A 24853-nucleotide genomic window follows, 5' to 3' on the forward strand; every position below is an offset into this window, starting at 1 on the left:
TTCTACCTACACGGAGAAGTTGGAGAAATAGTGATGAGTGAGTCAGTGAGGGCTTTGCCTTTTATTAGTATAGATAAGATACAAATGACAATGACATTTAGCTTGTTACCATTTACACTTGTGTGTATTTATCATGCACTATTTGGCTTAATTAAATACTTGGAAGTAAAGTGAAGAGAAAAAAGTGAAGGATTGAGGATTACTCCTCTGTTTTAGATTTCAAATCATTTGGATAATATCATTAGAAAGGAAAAAAAAATCTAGGATATGAGAATGACCTGACATGTCAGAGTTAAAGCACTAACAAGCCATGACATTTAATTATTGGCAAGGATTTTTTTCTGATTAAGCAACTGGCTTTGATCAAAATCACGTAGCCATTGCGGCCCTCCAGGACTGACTTTGCCTACCCCTGTTCTAGACACTGTAAAATGTACTAATAAATTCTCGGCACCAAAAAAATATGAAGGAAATTAACCAGTGTTGACTTTAAACATAGCAAATGCTGATATTTGAGTCTTTTCCATGTTTTATAAAGAAAACATCTCAATACGCTATGTCAACATGGCCTCATCCAACAGTCTTTATTCATCACATAAATAAATAAGTACTTGAAGTAAAAGTAACCATCTGTTGAATGATATAAAGCCAAGCAATAATATTATCATAGGAATCCTCTCTTGATGTCAAATGAAGACTCTATACTCAGCTTACCACAGCAGATGTTTATTAGAATGAACTAAGTGGCTAAGCCTCCCGTTGCAGGTGCTTCACTTAATTAAGTCATCTTCTGTCCCAGCTCACCTTAATATGTTACAGGACTTATAACTGTGAAATTAAATAAATTTACATATGTTGCCTTGTGTAAATTAAGGCCCTTCAAATAATGATAAGTGTTGTTAAGGTTCAGTGTATGTCTTTTCATACATTTCCATAACCATTGAAAATCTGAAGTATTGTGAGGTGAAATCCAAAAATAATTAGCAGAAAGAACACACTTCCAGTGCATTACCTTTGGGGTTTGGATGGCTATTATTCACTGACCAAGTAATAAAAATGGCAATTCTTAAAAACCTAGGAATTTATAGTAATGTGAAGCTCGCTATTAAAGTATAGTTAAATATGCTTCAGCCACATTTTCTGTAATTTATCAGTGGTAAATGTATGTGACTTTGTGAATAGAAAAAGAGTCAAAAAGCTGCTGTATTAGGTGGATGATCCAGACTTCTGTGACAATAAACATTGATTTTGAACATTGGCTTCTATTGGGCTCATTGCATTGATTAGTACTTTTAATGTGTGCGTCTGAAGCTGTAAACTATTTTGTGGCTGTGTGTTCAGCAAATACCTGGTAATCTAAAAAAGAATCTTGCTATTTGGGATAAACTGATGCAGAATGCATTAGTATCCTTAAAAGTTTAAAAGCAGTAATATGGATACTTATCAAAGAAGAGCACTTTGTTTCAAAAGAATACTTTGTTTTTCATTTGTTTGACAGAGCATGTCATATGTGTGATACAATTTACACTAATACACTAAAATACACTAATACATTAAAATGGAACAAGCACGTCATTTCCATCATCAAGAAAGCCAGACAGAGATGGTTTTTCCTTCGCTAGCTTAAGAAACTTTGCATATCAAAACATGTATTGTTAAATTTTTACTCAGTCATCATTGAGAGTATTCTGACCTCCTCTATTGTTTGATTTCCATCAGCTTCCTCTTTTTCTATGACTTGGTTGTAACGAGTGATTTGTTCAACTGAGAAAATCATTGGCTGTTTTCTCTCAACATTAAAAGGTATGTTCATCGCCAGAGCAAAATAGAGAGAAGGAAAGATTGCAACTGACTCCGCCCCAGGAGCCAGCTGTTTATTAAATTACCATCAAAGAGGAGGTACAGGTCTGTTGTGACCCCAACTACATGTCATCTCTGCAGATTCTTTCCTCAAATTATTCAGATCCTAAATAACCTTACATACAGTAGTGTTTCTTCTAACTGTTTTTGCAACATACAACTTAAATACATCATACTTGCTCAACTTGTACTATTTGATATATATATATATATTATTCTTTATAGTTTTTCTATTTATTTGTGTTAACTATTGAAGAAGAAGAAGAATATTGAAGTTTGTAAAAGATTTCTTCAAGGAATTGTTGTATTTGTATAGTGATTTACACAGTGTCAGGTTAATGGTGAGTTGAAATTATGTTGTCTTGAGTTGGTAATGTCTTGTATTCCATGTTTTACACTTAACAAAAGTCAATTCTGGTATGTTTCACATGCTAGCAATAAAGTGATTCTGATTCTGATTAAGTATGTGACATGAAATATTCACACTGCCCACTGAGGATTTAATAATATCCATGTATACTAATGAAAATGCATGAAATTAGAGGCGTTGTACCCTAAACTGAAGTAAAAATATGTAAAAACAATAAATTGAGTAATGAACAAAAAATTATACCAGAAACCATAACAATGGAAAAATATGATAATGAAAAATGGATTCAAACTGAGGTGAATACTGTACAGGGTAATTAGTACTGCTGTCTCACAGCTCTTAAGTCAAGGTTCAAATCATGGCATGAACGCTGCCTGCTTGGCATGTACATGTTGTATGTCTGTTATGAATTTTCTTTGGATATGTCAAATTCATCCTTTTTTCCTAAACACATACAGATAAGGTAACTTTTGACCTTAAATTAGCTGGTACAACTATTTGTGAATCCTTGAGTGAATTTTCTCAGGGACTGATTAGTTCTCTGTCCATGACCTGGTGCTACAGAGAGAGGCCTCAGCATTCCACTAAAATAAATTGAAATAAGTGGGACTGGGGAAAGTAAATGAATGATGAAATACTTTATAAAAGCATAATAAAAGTTAATACTAAAAGATATCTCTCAAAGGGATGGTCTAATCATGGGTAAATATTCGACTGTGTAAGTTTAGAAAGATGTAAGAAAGGGCAGACCTGGCTATTTTTTCGTAGGAGGCTGCACACCTTTAATGTGGATAGTTCTGGTGTGTATTTAAGGAGGTTGTTGTAATATTTATTAATTAGGCATTTGTAAACCGCTAAATTTCTTCCTTGGGACAAATAAAATGGTATCTATCTGTGTTTGTGATTTTTCAAGTTGAATTTGGGTTAATTAACCACTCTCATGTACAGACTTAACAAGACTGTGTTCTGCCTTTGCTTGAAATCTGTTCATTGCCTCAGAATCCAAAATGGTTTCTGAATGTTTAATGATATACTGTTCAGAAAGAACTGGAGTGGTTTTGACATATTTCCTTTATAGGTAAAGCCATTCTGTTATGATGTGGCTGCTATAGACAAAACAGGGGAGGTAAAAAATTGACATAACATGCATTAAGTAATATGTTTTTGTGAGAGATTCTATTTAGAGAATACATTAGTTACTTAAAATATGTAAATACATAATCCGTATACCTTGGCAACTCTCCAGGCGGACATGCTGTCCAGTCACAACCTCTGGAAATGACCATCTATCTGCCACAGTCAGGTGTTATGTAGGTGTCCCCTTGGCCTGGTCCAGCCACTCAGATTCTCAGCAATGAGGATCCTGTAAGCTGGATCACTCTTGGGAAATCACGGGACATGGCCATAGTGCCATAACTGATGCTCCCTCACAATGCAGGTAATGTGCCTCATTCAGGACTCGATGAGCAACTGCTCATTCGACACAGTCAGACCAGCATTATCCAAGAATTCTCTGTACCAAAGGAGTCCAGTCTTCATCTCAGGTCACTGGATAGCATCCATGTCTCGTAACTATATAGCAAAACAGGGAGCACTAGGACTCTAGAAAATTGGACCTTTGTCTTTTTGCAGAGATATTGGGAGCACCATACACCCCTTTCCAGTGACCTCATGACCCTCATACTAGTGACATGAATGTTGTTCCCGAGGTAAGTAAACCTCAAGACAAGGTCGACATTCCCTGCACAGACAGACATACTGCTGATGGATGTGCCAAAGAGCTCATTAAAGGCCTGGATCTTCATTTTATTCAGGGAATTCACAAGCCCAGACACTTGGGCTCCTTGCTCAGTCTCTCAAGAGCCCTGATCAGAGCCTCCATTGACTCCACAAAGATTGCAGCATCGTCGGCAAAGTCAAGATCATTGAATCTCTCTTCACCAACAGATGCCTCGTAGTCTCTGGATCCCACGACCCTGCCCAACACCAAGTCCATGCAAGCATTGAACAGAGTAGAAGCAAGAACACACCCTTGATAAAAACCAGAATAAACTGGAAAAAGTGCAGACATTCTGCCTCCACTCTGCATAGCACTCACAGTACCAGTGTTAAGGCTGGCCACAATATCCAGCAATTTCTGGGGAATCCTGCCAAGTCTCAAGATGTCTCACAGGGCAGCTTGATCAACTGAGTGGAACACTTTACCAAAATCAACAAAGTCTGCAAGAAACTCTGCTGATATTCTAGCTTGTGCTTGATGAGAACACTCAGTGCCAGGATGCGGTTGATGGTAGACTTTTTAGACATAAAACCAGACTCCTTTAGTCTATGGTAGATGAGCAAGTAATCATGGGTCTTATTGAGGATGACCATAACAAGGACCTTACCAGGCACTGAGAGCAGTATTATCCCACTGTATTTGCCATAATCTAGGCAATCACCCTTCCCTTTCCTGGTAGGAATGACAAGTCCCATTTTCTAGTCAGCGGGGATAACGCCTGTATTTCAAATAGAAGCAAAGATTGCTTACAATGCCAGGAGGACAGCCTTGCCACCAGCCTGGAGAAGTCCACCCTGGATACCACAGATCCCTGCATTCTTCCCTACCCTCAGCTGGTTCTCCACTGGTGCAATCTCAGTCAGTCAGTTTCCATCCCACTATATCCTAACACAGGGTCACAGGAGTCTGCTGGAGCCAATACCAGCCAGCACAGGATGCAAGACAGGAACAAATCCCGGGCAGGGTGCCAGCCAACCGCAGGACACACACACCCACACATCAAGTACACACTAGTGACAATTTAGGATCTCCAATGCACCTAACCTGCATGTCTTTGGACGTGGGAGGAAACCGGAGCACCCAGAGGAAACCCACACAGACACAGGGAGAACATACAAACTCCACGCAGGGAGGACCCGGGAAGGCAGCAGCGCTACCATGCAATCTCAGTAATCCCAATAATTAAATGGAGATTAGGTGGTTCACAGCTAACAGAAGGATCAGCTTGAAGAACCATGGACCCAGAGATGTCCAACATCCTAGCTGGAGGATCATCTTTAAACAGCTGCTCAAAGTAGCCAGCCCAGCGGGACAAAACCACAGAGTCATCCATAAGGACCGTTCTCTAACTGTGACTCTCCAAGGAACAGATTTGGATATACGTAATGATTCAGTTCCTCAGTAAGCAGAACATAGGTTACTAGATCATAGAAAGTGTGTCCCTTGCAAACAGATTCCTGAAACAAACGCCTCCTTATCTGCCATCAGAGTCCTTGCTGCCCTCCTTCTTAGTTCCTGGTACAGACTGGAGTTGCCATCTAGGGTGTCTTGCGAGATAAAATACCTCCTTCTGGGAAAACTGGCAACACCAACACTGGCAACCTTCAGGGTCTTGTCATGGAAGGTCTCCCATATCACATTAGGATCAATAGTTGAACTTAAGTCTACAAGTTCCTCACACAAACTGTGTGCAAACTTGCAAAATTAGAAAGAGCCTGATTTTGGAGTCTAGCCAGATACAACCTTATTATCCTAGTAGGTGGTAGCTTACTGGACATACACTGCATCTTCAGAATAGCAACTACAAGTCTGTGGTCAGAATTCACAAATTGGGCACTTCTGTAGACCTTGCAGTTCTCTAGGAGTCTCCAGTATCTGCCCAAGAGGATGTGATTGATCTCCTTCACCGTATCACCAGTATTGAAATTCCAAGTCCAGTGATGCATCTCAGGGCACTGGAACCAGGTTCCAACGATCTGCAGCCCCTGAACTTTTTCAAAGTCAAGGAACATAGAGCCAGTATCAGCTAGGTTTCCAGACCCATGGGGAGCGTCACAATCTTCATGCCAGCCCTGTCAGTACAAGTGGTTGCCTTAAAGTCACCCATTACCAGAGGAGCGTCACCTTGTTTGCACCCATCAACCACTAATCTCAGTTGCAAATCAAATGTTTCTCTCAATGAGGCCTCACTCACCACGGTCGGAGAATACACTGAGGCAAAAGGCAAGGCACTCAGAGTGTGCCTTAAACTGAGTCTCATATGCTCATTAAAAGAAGTGACATTGGACACTTTCAGAATAAAGTTTGAGAACAATCAGAGCAACCAAACCAATGAAAGGTGTACAAACCTATGGATATCTGGCCATTCCCCAATTCTGTGCACCTCAATCAGAGCAGCCACTGAAATGCTGAATTTATAAAGATTCTCTGACAGCAGAGGAAGATGATCATCATGCCGGAGAGACAAGACATTCCACACACCTACCCGAATGAACCACCTCAAATTGGGACCCGAGTGTTGGTGTGCAGTGGGTGATGCCTCAGCACCACACCAGTTTCGATATCCAACAGGGCTAACCTCATTCTCGTTCTGTGGCGGTTTTGACTCTTCCTGGGTTGAGGCTCCTGAGGACTTTCCTCCATCTCCCTCTTAAACTGAGCAACCATCCCATGGGTGACTGCAGCAGAGCTACTCCTGTGAAGATTAGAAAGGAGTCTTGTCTGCTGTTCCAGAGCTGGGTGAAGTTTTTAAGTTGTACACAGTAAAGCAAAGTACACAGATGAAAACGATGGCTTGCTCCTCTCCCCAAACAACAAGAAACAGTCTCACCATGTTTATCCTCGGTGCATGGCATGATCCAGAACCCCGGGGTTTTGCAGTGCAAAGCTGTTGTTTTTAGGTGTTCAAAGTGGCAAATAGACAAAGGCGTGAATGATTTGAATTGGTGCTTTTTCCTATCTCTGTAACGGAACATATTGTGAACATCTGTAGTGAGCATATTTACATACACACAGACCATGTAAACAGGGCAACGCTACAAAAGGTGGGACTTAGCACAAAATACATTTACAATGACATTAATCATGTAGCATGGCTACAATATCATACCCAGGACCATGTGCATGTATTTACCATATACTTAAATATTGGGTAATACCTCATGAATTGTTTAAACTGTCTAATGAGCTATTCCCTAAGACACTTTAACCTTTTATATGGTGAATGATGTTGGAGAAGGTTATAATATGGCTCTTTGATTTTATAATGATATATGTGTTGATATAATGCTATTTCTTGTTGAAGCTGTTATAAATGATAAGCTTTCAGGTACAGTGTTAAGTAGTTTACAACTACCATAAGTTACTGGAGCCATTTACTGATTTTTGAGATTAACAATGAAAAGGATAAAAATAACAATATTTTCCCGTGGCAAATCTGAGTCCTCCAATTAACATTCAAGATGAGAAGAATATCAGTTAGTTTCTTTCAAGATGCCTGGCATTTTTTGCAGGGTGGTACAAAGCAAACAAGCTAGTTACTATAGGTCTAAATGTTTCTGGAACAACCGGTTATTTGCCTTTTACTTTTCTCTTAACATGTATTATTTTAGTACTATTTAGCATCTAGTGCTTCTGAGTGTATTAAGTAAAATTTTACTGTGAAATTAACACAAGAATTAGAAATGGAAATGATTCTACATCAAAGAATAATTTTTAGAACAGTAATAGTAATTATAGCAATAGTTCTATAATAAAATTGAAATGGCAGAGCACTGCAGTTGTACAGTACAACTCGATCACTGGGAGACAACTGAGGGTGAAGCAGCACACATTCTCTCTTCCCTGAGCACTGCTTCTTGGGGATTCTGACGAAGTGTCTGCACCCAATCATTCCCGCTATCTTAAAAGATTTTTGTTACTCCAGATCAAGCATGGACTGTATGACTGTAGGTCATTTGTTCACTTGTTATGAATATGTTCTCTTTTTATTTGTCATAAAGTGAGCATTCAGAAAAGAGGGAACAGATTTTTGATACAATAATCTGATAAAGTTTACTGAGGTGGGAAACAAAAATCTTTTTCTTATTTTAAAATTCTGTTTATTTATTATGAGCAACATAAATAGCTGAAATTGGTGGTGTTTTATTGTGCAATTGTTTCATTCCTTTTAAAGTAAATCACTTATATTTTACGTTGTGTCCTGGAGATATTAAGGTTACATGGTGCAAATGTCTAGCTAAAACAGCAGCTGTTAGTGAGTTTGTCTCAGTTTTTATTTGCTTCTAAATATTTAGAATAAATAATATTTATCTAATAAGAATATCTTATTCTTATTACTGTGTATAAGCATGCACATCTGTGAATCTCCTCACAGGGTATGTCAAGGCATATAATCACCTGCTGGACCACCAGAGGACACTGCTGCTAATATTTAGAATAAATTAATATTTAGAATAAATATTTAGATGCAGATAATCTACAATATAATGTTTTCGCCAGGTACAGGAATGACAGAATGCCAACTGGGTTGGCCATTTTAAAGATAAAGCAAAAGTAAAGATGATGCCTATCGTGGCATTGCTCTGCCCTAGCTTTGGGCTAAAGAAAAGAAATAAGCAAAAGGTCTCAGAAGTTGATAGTCAATCTTTATGGAGGTCCAGTTAGTGGCACGCTCCTCTCAAAAATGATGCCTTCTTCCAGAAGTCTGGTGGCTCTGTTCTCGTCGACTTGAAGGTGCAGGGTTAGATGCCCTCACTGGGCAGATTCTTGGTGCTGCAGAGAGAGAAGAAAAAGATAAGAGTTAGCAGCAGTGTGCTCTGGTGGTCCAGCAGGTGATTATATACCTTGACATAGCCTGTAAGGAGATTCACAGATGTGCATGCTCATACACAGTAATAAGAATAAGATAAGGTGGATTACATTCCTTCTGAGCAATTTCAATAAAGCAGATTATTGACCTCATGCTGCCATCTAGCTGGTATGTCATTTAGTATAATTTCAGCTTATAATGACCATGTTTAGTGAGGTTGTCCCAGTTTTTATTTACTTACAGATATTTAGATGTAGAAAATCTAAAATTTTATTAGTCTATATTCAAAGTTAGACTATACCAGAAATAATAGACAAAGAAACAGAAATTAATTTACACATTTAGGTCGGCCCTTGAAATTTTCGGGTCTTCAGTTCACAGATCTGCGTATTCAAGAGTTTATCATCAATAATTAAATGGAAATTATTTTGTGAGTTTTGTGACCTATTGTGGAAATCTGTAGATGACACTGTAGCAGTGCTAATTATATGGACTGCAAATCCCAGCAACACCGAATGATAGGTGTTGGGGCTAGTTTTAAAACTGAGGCATAAGAAGTTGGCAGGTTCGCAGTCAGTGATGTTTTTCGCTGCCCAATTAGATTACCATTACACCCATGGATTACAGTTTTCTTTTGATTTATGATCTTTTCCTGTGCCCACTTGTTTGTTTGATTTGTCTGGGTTGAAAAAGTCTTTGACTGAGAGCACTCCCATCTTCTACAAATCTTTACATACATTGACATCATGATAAGGCAAAATTTCACACAACTTTTAGGAGGCTGTTCACATGGGATTTCATTTCATAACTACACTATCATAATCTGTACCTGTGAAACTGAACTAATGTTGTGACTGTTTATTTTTTTGTGCTTAATGTTTTGTTTGTTTTCTTTTGTATCTGTAAATATTACTCATCTTTGTCATTTCCTACCATAAATATACACACATTTATTATAATAAGTCAAATTTTGTAAAAACTCACAGTTCATTGTCTCAGCAGCCAGCATCACACATGTGATTTATTTGTGTGTTGAAAATTGTCCGTCTTTCACAACTTTTTTCATATTTTATGTAATACTCACATATTTTTGTATTTGTGGGTGTCCTCTGCTGTAACCCCTGTGAATATTAGGGTTTGTCCAATAGGACTTTATATTTCTGTTCAACCTTCTGATCAAAGCTTCTTGTGTCTGGGTTTTTGTTAAATCTTGAGTGGTTTCTTTAGGACATTGAGAAAAATGAGCAGAATTGTTGAGGTACCACATGTTTTGCACATTTCCCTTGAATTTTTTCTTGTCATGTGTAAAAGTGTGATAGGCATTTGGAAAGGTGAATAGTGAAGGCGTATTAAACTCAACAGACAGTTAAAACTACAGGTATCTGATTAAAGAACAACTTTTACTCTCACATAAAAGCATACATTGTGGTATGCTCCTGAAAAGGGTACAAATCCATGAAAAAAATGTGTAGAATTTACTATTGGTGACAAATAACTGCAAGTGACATTCTGTTGATTTCTTTTCAGGTGGACACTCAGTAAAGCTTGACAGAAAATGCAACTGAAGTCATGGGTCTTCAGATGGCTGGGAATAGGGATAGGAATTGCTTCTTTTATTGTCAGCAACTTGTCTCAAAATAACACCGAAGGTATAGTTCACTTTAATCATTTCTCTATCTAGTAAAATTTAATAGAGTTATCAGTTATTTCTGCTTTATATGTATATTCATTTTAAATGTTCAAAACAAACTCTATTTTGTGTGCTCTTTCTTTCAGAAAATGTTATATATTATTATGCTTGTATGTTCCCTTTTGTTTCAGTTTCCTTAAGGCAAGCTTTGTAACTGGTAGTTCTTTCTGTGAAATGGTGTATAAAACACATTTTATGTACAGTGTCCTAATCTAAAAGATATCTGCTAAAGAAATTGTTAATGGGTGAATAGAATTTAAGCAAAGTTAAGCATATTATCAATTGAAACATCTAGTCAATACCGAAAATGTATTTTTTCTATATTCTGAATGTTTTAGATTATCAATGTTTAAATTGGGAATGTCTTTTTCTTAAGCAACTGAATAACTTCCATGAACACTTCGAGTGTATAAAAGGACTGTTGATTAAAGCAGTTGTTACATTTAAATGCCCATTTCCTTAATATTTAGTATTTGTCCAAAAATATTGAATTCCTTTCTGTTTTTATTAAACATACCATCTTACGTTGTAACTCTTATCATGTACATAGAAGATGTTGAATTATAATCCCTTTGATTTTAAAACTGGTGGCGTATATAGTACTGGTGTCATGTACTTTCCATAATGATTGTTTTAAATGCTAATATGGGACTGAAATGGTGCTAGAATGGTAGGCACTGCAAGCTAAAAACTGCAGCGATAAGGGTTTGATTTTGAGCCTGGTCATTGACTGTAGAATTTGTATGGTTTTGGGAATCTGTTGAAGCTGAAGCTGGGTCAGAAGTTAGCAATTCCCTGGAGTTCTGGGCCCTGTTCTGTGTGGGGTTCTTGCTTTCTCCCTGTGTTCCCCTGCTTTCCTCAGCATACTTAAATTTAGTTTGAAAAGCCGTTCATTCCAAAAGTAGGTGAATGCTAGATTAATTAACAACTGGCATTGAGCATGGAATAACCAGTGTTTTGGTAGAGTAGCAACTCAACTAGGATTGGTTTCTTCTTTTCACCCAGTGCTGCTGGGCTGAACTCCAACACACCTAGCCTTTGAAATTTTAAAAGTGGATTTGGAGACTGGAAGGATGAAATTTGATACTACTAACAGTGAAAAACATGTTGAATAACTGATCACATAATGTTTACTCTGAAATAAGTTAAATTCTCCATGTCCTTAAATGAGTAAACTACTTTGAAGTGTCAATCCTTTCTCCATATCTGCTTACTTGAGGTTTTCAGGCAAGCTAGGAGGTATTGGTGAAGGTACGAGTCCATCTTAAAAATTGATTTATAGATGTAAAGTTATACATTTATTAAATGAAGTGCCTGTGATAGCCAACATAAATGAAAGGGGAAGAACTCTAAACTAAACACAATCCACGATTAGACAAAAACACTTTCTGTCAGCAAAAGGTGTAATACAGTGAGACAATGAAGCTGTTATCCAGATTAGTTGTGAGGAAATCACTGCATGTACTGTAATCTTTAAGAGTGCTCTTTGGCTGGTAAAAAAACTTTGTCTGCAAATAATCTCCTGTAGTGTACTGCTGATAGATGGGAATTGAAGTCCCTGTGTCAAAATCGTGAAAATCATTTAAGCCTCTTTTGCATAGTTATCAAAAAAAGACATCTGAACAATTTTATTTCTATATCTTATATATAAATGTCTACGTATGAAAGTGTGTGTGTGTCTGTCGGTCTGTCCCAGGTGGCGGTGGAGTGGGAATAAGGGCTTCCCACCCCACCACAATAACTATCAATAAGTCACAAGATCAAACATTGGATCGCGTTGGAATTTATTTGCCAGAACCACTTCTTGAGCATGGACAGTTATATGTGGCATTCTCCACAGTGAGACAAATGCAAAGTGTCAAAGTAAAAGTAGAAGAATCCACAATTCAGAGCAAGACGATTAAAGATTGTGACAATGTTTTTATATGGAATGTTCTTTACCATGAAGTTTTTTAAGCCATATGACATTGAATGTAAAGTCTGCGGGGACAATGAAAATAATATCATGAGTGCCTGCTTAACTGGGCCAGTGGGACAACATTAGAGATGGATCCTCATCTCTTGCCCAGAGTAGCTCCTTTCAATTACTTGACATCTCTGCATTTCAGTTTTTTTCAGACGATTTCAATAGTGTCTAGGAGCCCAGACATTTCACAGCTCGGGCTCACACAGCTAGTATGAATATAATGCTGTATAACAGAAATCCTCTCCTTCCTTTATTTCACATGGGTGGGGGTTGATTTGAATTTAGTTTTGTTCAGTTTTGACTTGATTGTATGGAATCTATCTATCTATCTATCTATCTATCTATCTATCTATCTATCTATCTATCTATATATATATATATATATATATATATATATATATAATAAATATATATATATATATATATATATATATTGTCAGAGGTGGCTGGGATGGCGACCCAGCTGGGATGCCCAGGAGGACCGGAGGAGGGCTTGCGCTTTTCCCAGACCATCTGGGGCGACCGCACTGGTTCCTTTGGGGGCCACGGGCACAGAGCTTTGAAGCTCCACCCTGTAGGGGCCCGTGGTCGCCGCCAGTGGGCGCCCCCATGCCTTTGGAGCCCTGGACCTCAGCACTTCCGCCACACCATGAAGTGCTGGGGGGAAGAAGAGCAGGGACACCCAGAGTGCTTCCGGGGATGCAGCCGGCACTTCCGCCACACAGGGGCGTGTCGGTGAGTGATTGCCGGAACCCATCTGGAGCACATCCAGGTGATAATAAAAGGGGCCGCCTCCCTTCAGTCGAGGCGAGAGTCGGGAGTGGAGTGGACTGAGCTAGAGAAGAGAGAAGGAAGCGGTCTGAAGAAGGCATTGTATGGCCAGGACTTTGGGGGTTTTGTGGTGCACTTTGTGACTTATTATTGTAAATAAACGTGTTTGTGGGTGACATGAACGTGTCTGCCTGTCTGTGTCTGGGCCAGCCTCCACAATATATATATGGGCAGCACGGTGGCGCAGTGATAGCACTGCTGCCTCACAGTTAGGAGACCCGGGTTCCCTTCCAGGTCCTCCCCGTGTCGAATTTGCATGTTCTCCCTGTGTCTGCGTGGGTTTCCAACCGGGTGTTCCGGTTTCCTCCCACAATCCAAAGACATACAGGTTAGGTGCATTGGCAATCCTAAATTGTCCCTAGTGTGTGTGTGTGCGTGCGTGCGTGCGCCCTGCGGTTGGCTGGCGTACTGCCCGGGGTTTGTTTCCTGTCTTGCACCCTGTGTTGACTGGGATTGGCTTCAGCAGACCCCTGCTACAGTGACCCTGTAGTTAGGATATAATGGGTTGGGTAATGGATGAATACAGAACATAATACACAATAGAAAAACTAAATATTGCAAAATCTCAAAAATACTTTGATGGATTTGCTTGAAATTTCGTGATGTTATAGAAACAAAAAAAATGAGTCTAAAAATATTTCTGAATATTATGTCAACTTAATTTCTCTTTGCGGCACCAAAAGGGATCTGTAAAAACTAAGGACTCAGGAAAAGCAATTGATAGCAGTATTAGCCAATAATGTGGACGGGCAACTGGAGAAGAGGCGGATTACTGGACTGTTTGCCGTGTACAATGTGGTGTAAAATTGAAATTTGAAAGTTCTGTGGAGCTCACAGAAGAAACAATGGTTAATAAACACTATAAAACTTGAATGTTGGTGCTGGACACTGTGGCTGTAAACACTGGTGTCACTTCGCCAGAATCAAAAAGACAGGGAGAAAGAAGCAGAGGCAGAAGTGACATCCTTGGATCTAAGACAAAATGGACAGACAGCTCAAGTTTAAACTTAACGGTTCCCCCATGAGCTGTTCCATTGTATTATGCACTCACATCTACAGACTTTAAAAGAAGACCAGAATCCTCAATACTTTGAAATCATTTACACCATTGTGCTTACTTTGAACAGGGATGCACCATCCCCCACTCCACTGCTTTTTAAAATTCTTTACATATACATTTGCATCTGGGAAGTTATACAGGGGTCCCCTGATAATTGAAGGAGCCTCCAAAAATGGTATCCAGCTTTTATTTTCTTCTACTTTTATTTATTTTATTATACTTTATTAATCCTGAAGGATATTACTTGGTTTTTCACATACCCCTTGGGATCAGAGCGCAGGGTCAGCCATTGTACAGTGCCCCTGGAGCAATTGATGGTTAAGGGCCGTGCTCAAGGGCCCAGAAGAGTAGGATCTCTTTTGGCAGTGATGGGGATTTGAACCAGCAGCCTTCGAGATACCAGCGCAGATCCTTAGCCTCAGAGCCACCACTCCGTCCATTAGAGAAAAAAAAAAACCCAAAAGTAAAACCATTCAGTTCGTTACATGGGTAGCCAAAATGTGCAGCCTGTAAATATTATTGCTGTTTGTAATAAGTTGAATTAAAATGTAATGTTTTAGAAGTTTATTAACTACCTATGCTCTGCGAAAAGAAATTGAAGCTTAAACACAAAAAGAATAAACAAGAGAAAATTATAAACATCTAATAATGATGATAATATAAACTCAAATTTCTTATTATTCCTACTGATTGCCTGTTTCAATCAAAGAGAGTACAGTTTCCTGTAGAATTATGTTTTGCAATAGCTATCAACAAAAGACAAGGTCAATCACTAGGAAAAGCAGGAACTGATCCACGGCAAGAATGTTTTACTTTTGTATATACAGTAGTATGTTCAGGAGTAAGCATCTCCAGTGACCTTATAATATTATCACTTATTGTTTGCTTGCTGCATTTATACAAGGTGACTTACAACATTTGAGATACAGTTGGTTACATTTATTTTGTTTTTCCAATCGGATCACAGGCTGGTGAAGTGACTTGCTCATGGTCTCATGGTTTCAGTAGCAGGATTTGAATCCTCAACCTCGGGTTTTAAAATCCTAGATCCAGAGCCTGAACTATAACACCACACTGCCTGACAACAATATTAGCCTATTGTAAAAATCATACCGAAAATAACTTACATAATACTTCTGATACTTCAGATTAACTGATAGCACTATAACTATGGGCCTGTTGTCTTATGAAATTTGTAACACAGCTAGTAATTTTATAAACTACAAAGTCTGACTTCACTTCTGTTAAGTTTCAGTGTATACTGAATTCCAAGGTTAAGATTGTAACCAACTGAGCATTTTTTAAGAGATGTGTTCTCAGATTCCTACAAAGCCTTTAAGATTTTATGCAATGCATCTAAGAGCTTTCAGACTGATACATCCCTAGTTTATATCATATTATCACATTCAATTTAATGGTGATTGTATTACATGGAATACCTTTGAAATGGGTATGGATTTTTTGGCAGATATTTAATGCAGAATATCCTCTACAGCGCATCTTCAACCTGAGCCTGGAACAGGGGAGAGTCCCAAAGCTTTGGAAAATATCTTGTATCACCCCTGTCCCAAAGGTATCACGTCCTAGTGAGCTGAATGACTTCCGGCCTGTTGCTCTGACATCACATTTGATGAAGACTATGGAGCGGCTGCTGCTTCACCACCTGAGGCCACAGGTCCGCCACGCCCTCGACCCTCTGCAGTTCGCATACCAGGAGAAGGTGGGAGTTGAGGATGCCATCATCTATATGCTACACCGATCCCTCTCCCACCTGGACAGAGGCAGTGGTGCTGTAAGAATTATGTTTTTGGACTTCTCTAGCGCCTTCAACACCATCCAACCTCTGCTCCTTAGAGACAAGCTGACTGAGATGGGAGTAGACTCACACCTGGTGGCATGGATTGTGGACTATCTTACAGACAGACCTCAATATGTGCGTCTTGGGAACTGCAGGTCTGACATTGTGTTCAGCAATACAGGGGAGCCGCAGGGGACTGTACTTTCTCTGGTCCTGTTCAATCTATAAACATCAGACTTCCAATATGACTCGGAGTCCTGCCACGTGCAAAAGTTCGCTGATGACACTGCTATTGTGGGCTGCATCAGGTGTGGGCAGGAGGAGGAGTACAGAAAGTTAATCAAAGACTTTATTAAATGGTGCGACTCAAACCACTTACACCTTAACACCAGCAAAAACACTTTTCTGGTGGTGGATTTTAGGAGGCCCAGGCCCCTCATGGACCCTGTGATCATCAGAGGTGACTGTGTGCAGAGGGTGCACACCTATAAATATCTGGGAGTGCAGCTGGATGACAAATTGGACTGGACTGCCAATACTGATGCTCTATGTAAGAAAGGTCAGATCAGACTAAACTTTCTGAGAAGGTTGGCATCCTTCAACATCTGCAGTAAGATGCTGCAGATGTTCTACCAGACGGTTGTGGCGAGTGCCCTCTTCTACACAGTGGTGTGCTGGGGTGGCAGCATAAAGATGAAAGACGCCTCACGCCTGGACAAACTTGTTAAGAAGGCAGGCTCTATTGTAGGAGTAAAGTTGGACAGTTTAACATCTGTGGCAGAGCGATGGGCATTAAGCAAACTCCTGTCAATCATGAAGAATCCACTGCATCCACTGAACAGTGTCATCTCCAGGCAGAGGAGTAGCTTCAGTGACAGACTTTTGTCACTGTCCTGCTCCACTGACAGACTGAGGAGATCGCTCCTCCCCCACACTATGCGACTCTTCAATTCCACCCGGGGGAGTAAATGCTAACATTAATTTTATTTTATTTTTTTTCATTTTTATTACTATTTAATTTAATATTGTTTAATTGTATCAGTATACTGCTGCTGGATTATGTGAATTTCCCCTTGGGATTAATAAAGTATCTATCTATCTATCTATCTATCTATCTATCTATCTATCTATCTATCTATCTATCTATCTATCTATCTATCTATCTATCTATCTATCTATCTATCTATGCCTCCTGTGATTGATGAGAACTCTTATAAACATAAAAACAGAATGCTCAACAATGCATCAGTTTAGGACCTTTCTTCCATAGCATAGTTATCTAAGCATTTATCCTAAAGATATTGCTGATTAAAAGGCTTAGCAGTTCAAGAAGCCAAAATAAAAACTCACATCTTATTAGTCTAACTGTTTATTCATTATACATGATAAACATGTAGTATTATTAACCCTTTCTTGACCCGACTAGGCCTGCTCAATGTTTTCCTGTAGTCAGTATTGGCATCTCATTAGAGTTTTCGACAACCTGACAAATCTATTGTCAAAGTGTTGTCACAACAGTTAAGACAAATTGGCTTCAAACTAACTCCTTGAATACTACTTCCAAAAACATTTCTTATCCGTAAGTGTTGTTAAAATAGCTTATTTTTGAGGCCATGTGGAAACATTTTGTCTAAGGTGATAGAATTTGCATTTTCTTTGGCAACAGAATTGTTATTTTTAATATTCAGAAGTTGTTGACTTTTTATAATGTAGACAGACCATATGCAGATTACATTAGATATGACTTACTGTTTTCTAAAAAAAATATTTTGTGTTAGTAGGTAAACATCAAGTTAGTTTTAAACAATCACCTAAGTGCTTTTTTAATATACTTTGCATTATTATTATAATGTAAGACAATATATGAATGGCTTCATATAAAGGAAAAAAGACATTTATGAATGATCTTACAAGGTAGAGTTGTTTGGCTACTTTTTAAACTATTTGGTTAGGCAAGCTGTGAGAACTGATCTGTCATGTATGAGCCTGTGTTCCACTCCCGGGTCTTACTTGATAGCAACATCGCAATCAATTGATGCTGAATTTTTATTGATTTATTTTTTTAATGTGAAATTTAAGTTGTAATAAACAATATACTGTATCTATTACATTTCTACTTCAGTAACTGAGGACAAAAGGGTGACTGCAAATAGGAATTCTGTTATCTTGTGATGTACTGCAATTACAACTATAAAATAAAATTGACCTGTAAAGTACATGGCACTTAGAAATAGTTAGTTATATTTATTAACATCAAAAATGTGGCTATAAGAAGTCAGTTTCAAAGTCTGACAAAAAGTGATGCTATTCATTTTAATAAAAGGACAAGTATCGTTGTGTCTAATTGGTTGCTATTTTTCTGTCATATGCCATATTGTATGGGATTCATAAAAGCAGCACTAATGTTTGTGACAAAATGAAATGCATTTTATTACTACATGCATTACAAAATACATTCCGTTAGATGGCGTACTGCAGATGTTAACCCTGAATAAGTCTAATGGACAGAAATCAGTTTATCAACCTTGAAAGGGAATGTGGTTCTGAGGCTAGGGATCTGCACTGGCAATCGGAAGGTTGTCGGTTTGACTCCCGTAAATGCCAAAAGGGACTCTGCTTTGTTGGGCCCTTGTGCAAGGTCTCACTCAGCAATTGCTGAGTGCTTTGTGTAGTGAGAAAAGCCATATATGAATGCAAAGAATTATTATTATTAAAGCACAAAGTACAAGTGTCTGTGTGTATCTGTGTATTTTTGTGTTCGTCCAGTTGCTGGGGGTAGGAAGAAAAAAATTAAAATAGGCAAAACATGTAGAAGGTTTACAAAAATCAAATTATAATAAGTTTACAAATAAGGTTTTACAAATAAGAAATTGAGACTTATCTGCCTATTCTGTTGTCTGAAGTTAAACAACAACTATCATCAGCATGATAGCAATTTTCTAGCATCTGCTTGGGCCACGTGAATGGAGTCTATAGCTGTAATGCTATAGATGAGTGAAAATATTGATAAATTGATGTGCATGTTGAGACACCAAAGCCCCAACATGACTAGGCTAGAGTTGCTAAACCAGGCAAATGCAGTATCAACCACAAATGCATTTTACTAGCAAGACACTATGAGAATGGTCAGTTTAACAAGAGGCGCCAAGAGAAAGAAGCGAAAATAAGCATCTCTGTTTGAAGAGGAAAGGGGAAAGAATTGGGTGCATATTATTATACCTGATCAAATGTAATAGATATTGCAGAACCTTTAAATATGAAACTAAACTCGTTTTTTAGGTCTTATATGGCCTACAGTTAATGCTTGAGCTATTTGTATTTGTATGCATTATGCACCTGATTTTTGTCCTTTAACTTCTTTTTTAGGTCCCTGCCTATCCAAAAAGTTCTCTTTAATATCTTAATTTTTCTAATTTTTGGTGTAGGCTATACTTGTCCTATGTGAAGTGCAAAACACTTTTAAACCTGCATCACAACTCCACACTTGTCTTTACCCTTGAACCCCTATCCCAATTTATCTTTTTTATGGTTTGCTGCATCTGCTCAAAATTTCTCTATTAAAAGTAAACTTACCAGTTTTTTTTTTTCATAAACACTGTTCCAATACAGTGTCAAATGTATTATATTATGGTCACTAGATCCTAATGGTTCAATCATATCTATCCTCGAATCCTGTCCTGATTATGACTTAATCTAGACCCTCCACTGTGGCGCCTTCATGTACTTATTAAAAAAAAAAAAAGTTTCTTGATTACATCCAAAATCTCTTGTGCTCTGCTGTTTGTCTGGCTAACATAAGTAACATTCAGGTAATAAAATTAATTAATATCCCTTATGACAATATTGCCCTGTAAGCATTCCTTCTTTCACTACTATTAAAAAAGACATATACAGTATCTGTTATTATTATACATGGTAATACTTTCTAGTTGAATGCAAACATCCTCACTAAGCTAAGATTCACCAACTGATTGAACAAATTGTGTTTTACATAAATGGAAACTCCTCCACCATTACAATTCTGACTTACTTTCCTAAATGTGTTTACTCATGTATGCTATACTCATTTCCATCTATAATTTTTATCCATATTTCTGTCATTCCTGTTTTATCATAATTATGTGCAGCTACATATACTGTAAATTAAACTCTTATTTTATTCTTAATACTCCCAGCATTAAACCTTATAATTTTGAACATATTACTTAGTTACTTTAAATTTTTAATAGTGGGCTAGAAATTACATAGTAATCATATATGTTTGTAATGTTTGTATTTATACTACTGCCTACCGCCTCCCATTCACAAGTTTTAGTAACCCTCAAATAATCTACTCAAACATCTCCTTGTGATGCTCTGGTGACCACACCTATAGCCAACACACTCTACAGTATTCTGGGATATCATTTATCATGTACTAAGATGAACCAGACAAATGAGGAGATATGTAAGACTTGCTTTGCAAAAGTGAAATAGATATTTATTTTGAAACAGAGAATTCCAGCTTCAACAGTGCATAAATTAAATAAATAAAAAATTCCTCTTTAAAATCATGCCTTTGAAAACAAGCATCTTTGGGTCTGCAAAACTTTTAATGAATAAATAAATCCAAGTAAATAAATAAATTTAAAATCTTAATAATCCACCCCTAATGTTTTCTTGTTTTTTTTTGCCCTGTTAGGATGCAGGGATAAATCCCCCACCAACATCTCCAGCTCTCTGGTATCTTGATCTGACACCTTTGCTGGTCACCACTTACCTTCTTCCATACCCTGTCACGTCACAATTTATAACCTTAGTTAGTCACCACAGATCACCCTTGGTCTATTGCCTGTTAATTTATGCTGCTACTCTTTGGGTACATCCACAGACATAGGTCTTGCTCTTTTTTATTGTTCTGCAAAGCTGATGCTGTCTGACGCAACTTTGCTAAATGGAATACATTCTGCCAACTGTTCCTTGATCTGTGTTTTCTGGTTTTGGTCAGTTCTCTGTTTCTTTGTCTAGCACCAACCCACCTTTTTGTTTTGTGGCAAACCCAACTGGTAAATTACCCACACCTCTTCTCCATAATTAACTTGACATGGGTGCAAACCACTCATCAGTGTTTATGCTGCCGGGCCATGCTTGAAAACAATTAAAATAGATTAATAAATAAGACTCGTAAAAACATCTCCAGACTTGACTTATAACACTCCCCAATACATTGGTGTCACTTCTGTTCAAACATAACTCGGTCCCACTGTCCCTTAAACATATGCCCGTCTGTCTTATACCAAGATTCTGATCTCCTCAGTCTTACTTGGACTGGCACATGGCACAGGCCGAACTTCATAGAAACCCACCTTGTCAGTTCTGTGCTTCAGCTTGGCACCTAACTCTTTAAATCTGGGTTGTACAACTAACTACCTGCCTGCCCTTTCGTATGTCATTTATTCCAACATGGACAATGGCAACTGGATTTGCACCAACTGTGGCTAAAGGCTAATCCACCCATTTTAAGGAGTTCATTTACTGGAGCACCCAGAAAGCTCAACATGCAAAACTCTGTCTCTGAAGCAATCCGGTATCTTAATCCTCTTAATGATTGGAATCCATTTCTATTACTACTCCTCTGTTGCTGGGGACTGGTTTTGAAGTGACTTGATGGCGTTCCTTATCTCTACCTATCATCTTAGAGTTATCACAGTTGCTGTCCAGCGCCTGAAGGTCCTGTGAACAGTTGGAAACCTCAAACTCTTCGGTTGATGCCACTGTAGAGCGTGCACATCTTGCCTTACACTTTTGTTTGTGTCATAAATTATGTTACATCTTCAATGTTTTCTTGTAGTATTTGTATTTTTGTATTTTATTCTGTTTTATTGTTTTTTATTCTATTTCAGTTCTTTGAATATTTTGTATTTGTCATTATTTTGTGCTTTTTATGAAGATATTTTTAATGTTGTAAGGCCCTGATGTTCTTTCTGAATATCTGTGAAGCACTTTGAGTAAGGGAAAGGTGATATAGAAATTAAATTTATTGTTATCATTATTATTATGGTTATTACTATTATTATTATTATTGTTATTATTATGATTATTATTATTATTATTATGCCCATCCATGAGCCTCATTCTGCATGACTTTGATGATACACACTATCTCCCTAAAGGACCATCTACAGTAGGCAAGATATGCAAATTCTTTAATACAATGAAGGATAACCACCCCCTCAAGTTCAGTGACTCTTAGCTCTGAGGGTTGGGTCAGCTGGCATCTCCTGTAGAAGTAGGCCTCCTGGGAGCTGACCTCACCAAAGTCAGTCTCCAAGAAGTACGGCATAATAGAGGACTTGCATTATACTGCCCTCATGATTAAAATTACTTTGGGTGACTCTTTGGAAATCAAATATAATCAGTTTAATGAACTACAGCTGTGGTTTAATACCTATTTGGCTCTCTGTAAGCAGCAGTGTTTACTTTTAAATGTGCTCTTGCTACGACATGCTTTCTTCCGTCTGCTAGTGATGCACTTTAAGGTACTGAATGTGTTTTTATGAATGACTAGACTTTTCCTTACACCTGTCTCCCTAAGAAACGGATGCTTTGCTGTTTCTTTTCACCCTAACCCATTACATCTATAAATACTATAATTACTTAAAAACACTCCTTTTTAAATGTGCTGTTTACCCTCACCTTCCTTCTAGTGCCAATGCTTGCTGGTGTGTATGTGATGCACCACAATAAGTTAATATTTATTTTCTTCCTTACTGGGTAACACACTTAGTTATTTACTGTTAATAGATATGAAACATGCTAATTATTTAATTACTCTGTCTTATTGCTGGGCAGTTCTACGCCTGCTACCTCTCCCATTGTTCTGCTGCTAAACTACACTATATGCATGTACTTGTGCAGCTTTCTAAAGTGGAAAGTACTGCCTGACCCCTTAGTGCCAATGAAAAAGTTTTAGGTGCAAACTCTGCTTTAATCGAGTTTCACACACAAAGCAAGATATGACAGTCAACTTGCAGTACAATCCACCAGCCAGAATGATATTAGCATTGATGGTCCTTTACAATTTGTCAGAAAGTAAAGAAAAAAAATGACAGTGCAGGATCACTGATATCTTTAACATCAATGTCTGCAGCATGTAATATACAGTACATGTTCTGAATGGAAGGCAGCTGTGTGCCAGTAATATTCCTTGTTGACTTCACTACTTTTTGTAGTGCTTCATGGTTGTGGGATAAGTAGGAGGATTGACTCCACTGTGTACCTATAGGAGCACAGATGGACAAATATGAGGTCTCCACAGAATACCAGAGGAAGTGCAAATTTTGCTGAGCCATCATCATGATATCTTAGGCGACTTGTAATTACTTCAGCTCGCTGATGGAGACTCTAAGAATCGTAAAGCTTCTGACCGCGCTTTGTTGTGCCATCTACTCTAGATGGAAGTATAGTCTGCCTCCTGTTTTCTTATGTCTATGACCTGCTTCTTTGTTTTTATATCAGTAATTGTGCCCCTTAATGGACTGGCGCACTGTTTGGGATCAGTTCCTGCCTGTAATGAAAAAAATGTGCTCTGAATATTGATGTGTGTAATTGTGTGCCATTAAACAATATAGTACATAATAATATTATGCTACTTACTGGAAAAAGGTCTTAAACAAAAAAATGCTTAAAGTCCACATTTTTATTACAAAATGTAAAACTTTTTTTCTGTCTACATTTGATTGCAGATAAACATAAATGAATGCATTTTTCATGTATCAAGTTAAGTTTTGTTTATTTCTAAATTTCGCCTTGTGAATAAAACAGTAATAGTAATAATACGGTATGGTAAACCCTAATTGCTATTAGTCTCGTTTTCTGAAGATATTAAGTGACTCAGTAAAGTCAGTCAATGCTCATTACAACAGTCACATCAAAGGCAAGGTAAACAAAATCAGTATGTTTAGGACAAACTAATATACCATGAGTCACATACAGTGCATACATTTTATCTGCATACTACTGTGTTAGCGTATCTCTATATACTACTGCATATATTTGTATTTATAGGTACGCATTAAACTACTATGTGACATACTGTTATTATATATAATGGAAGTAACATTTCACTCCAGCCACATTTCCACTTCCCAACCATTCAAACACATAATTATCCTCAACATTTCCTAAAAACTTTCAAAGAAAAATAATCCTTATTATTAAAAGAGCTGTAAGGTTTGCTCAGAGATGATTTTTTATTACATTGCCCCACTTGCAGTCTGTATTGAATGACAAGACAATAAGCTTTTAGCTTTAATATTTGAATTGTTCTGTCAGAATAAATGTTTGCTGTTTTTGTCTTTGACAGGTGGCATATCAGAACATATGCTTTCTTGGGCAGATGTTCAGACAGAGTAAATAATAGCATATAATTTATTATTTTCTTAGCTTTCTTGATTAAATGTATATATACACACACAGTATGGCCAGTTTCACTGAATCTCTGTAAATTATATTGTTTTATATTTATAAAGGAATGGCTCTGTGGGTCAGGAACACTTATTATATTGTTTTAAATGCTGCAACCTATAAGTATAGAGACTAAAATATATTCTAAACATTTATATCTATCTATCTGTCTGTCTGATTTAATGAAATGGCTAAATATGAGGCAAAGTATTAATCAATTTTACAGTATTTTAAATAGTTTGT

The 24853-nt window shown here is 37.8% G+C and overlaps 1 protein-coding gene across 6 annotated transcripts in view; it reads left to right on the forward strand.

Annotated features, from left to right (window-relative positions):
* The window catches only part of pcdh15b (protocadherin-related 15b), a 760133-nt gene that overhangs the window by 116200 nt on the left and 619080 nt on the right, over window positions 1-24853 (forward strand). For 4 of the 6 annotated variants that reach the window (XM_039771647.1, XM_039771665.1, XM_039771655.1 and 1 more), the window contains exon 2: window positions 10348-10469. The exons of 1 other annotated variant lie outside the window; for it this stretch is intronic. In XM_039771647.1, the coding sequence (XP_039627581.1) occupies window positions 10376-10469 (94 nt within the window). In that variant the 5' untranslated portion in view covers window positions 10348-10375. Of the gene's footprint in view, window positions 1-10347; window positions 10470-24853 lie in introns of those variants that run through there. One more of the 6 variants, XM_039771676.1, reaches the window with a different exon arrangement.

The sequence above is a fragment of the Polypterus senegalus genome, chromosome 1, assembly GCF_016835505.1.
Source record: "Polypterus senegalus isolate Bchr_013 chromosome 1, ASM1683550v1, whole genome shotgun sequence".
Lineage (NCBI taxonomy): Eukaryota > Metazoa > Chordata > Cladistia > Polypteriformes > Polypteridae > Polypterus > Polypterus senegalus.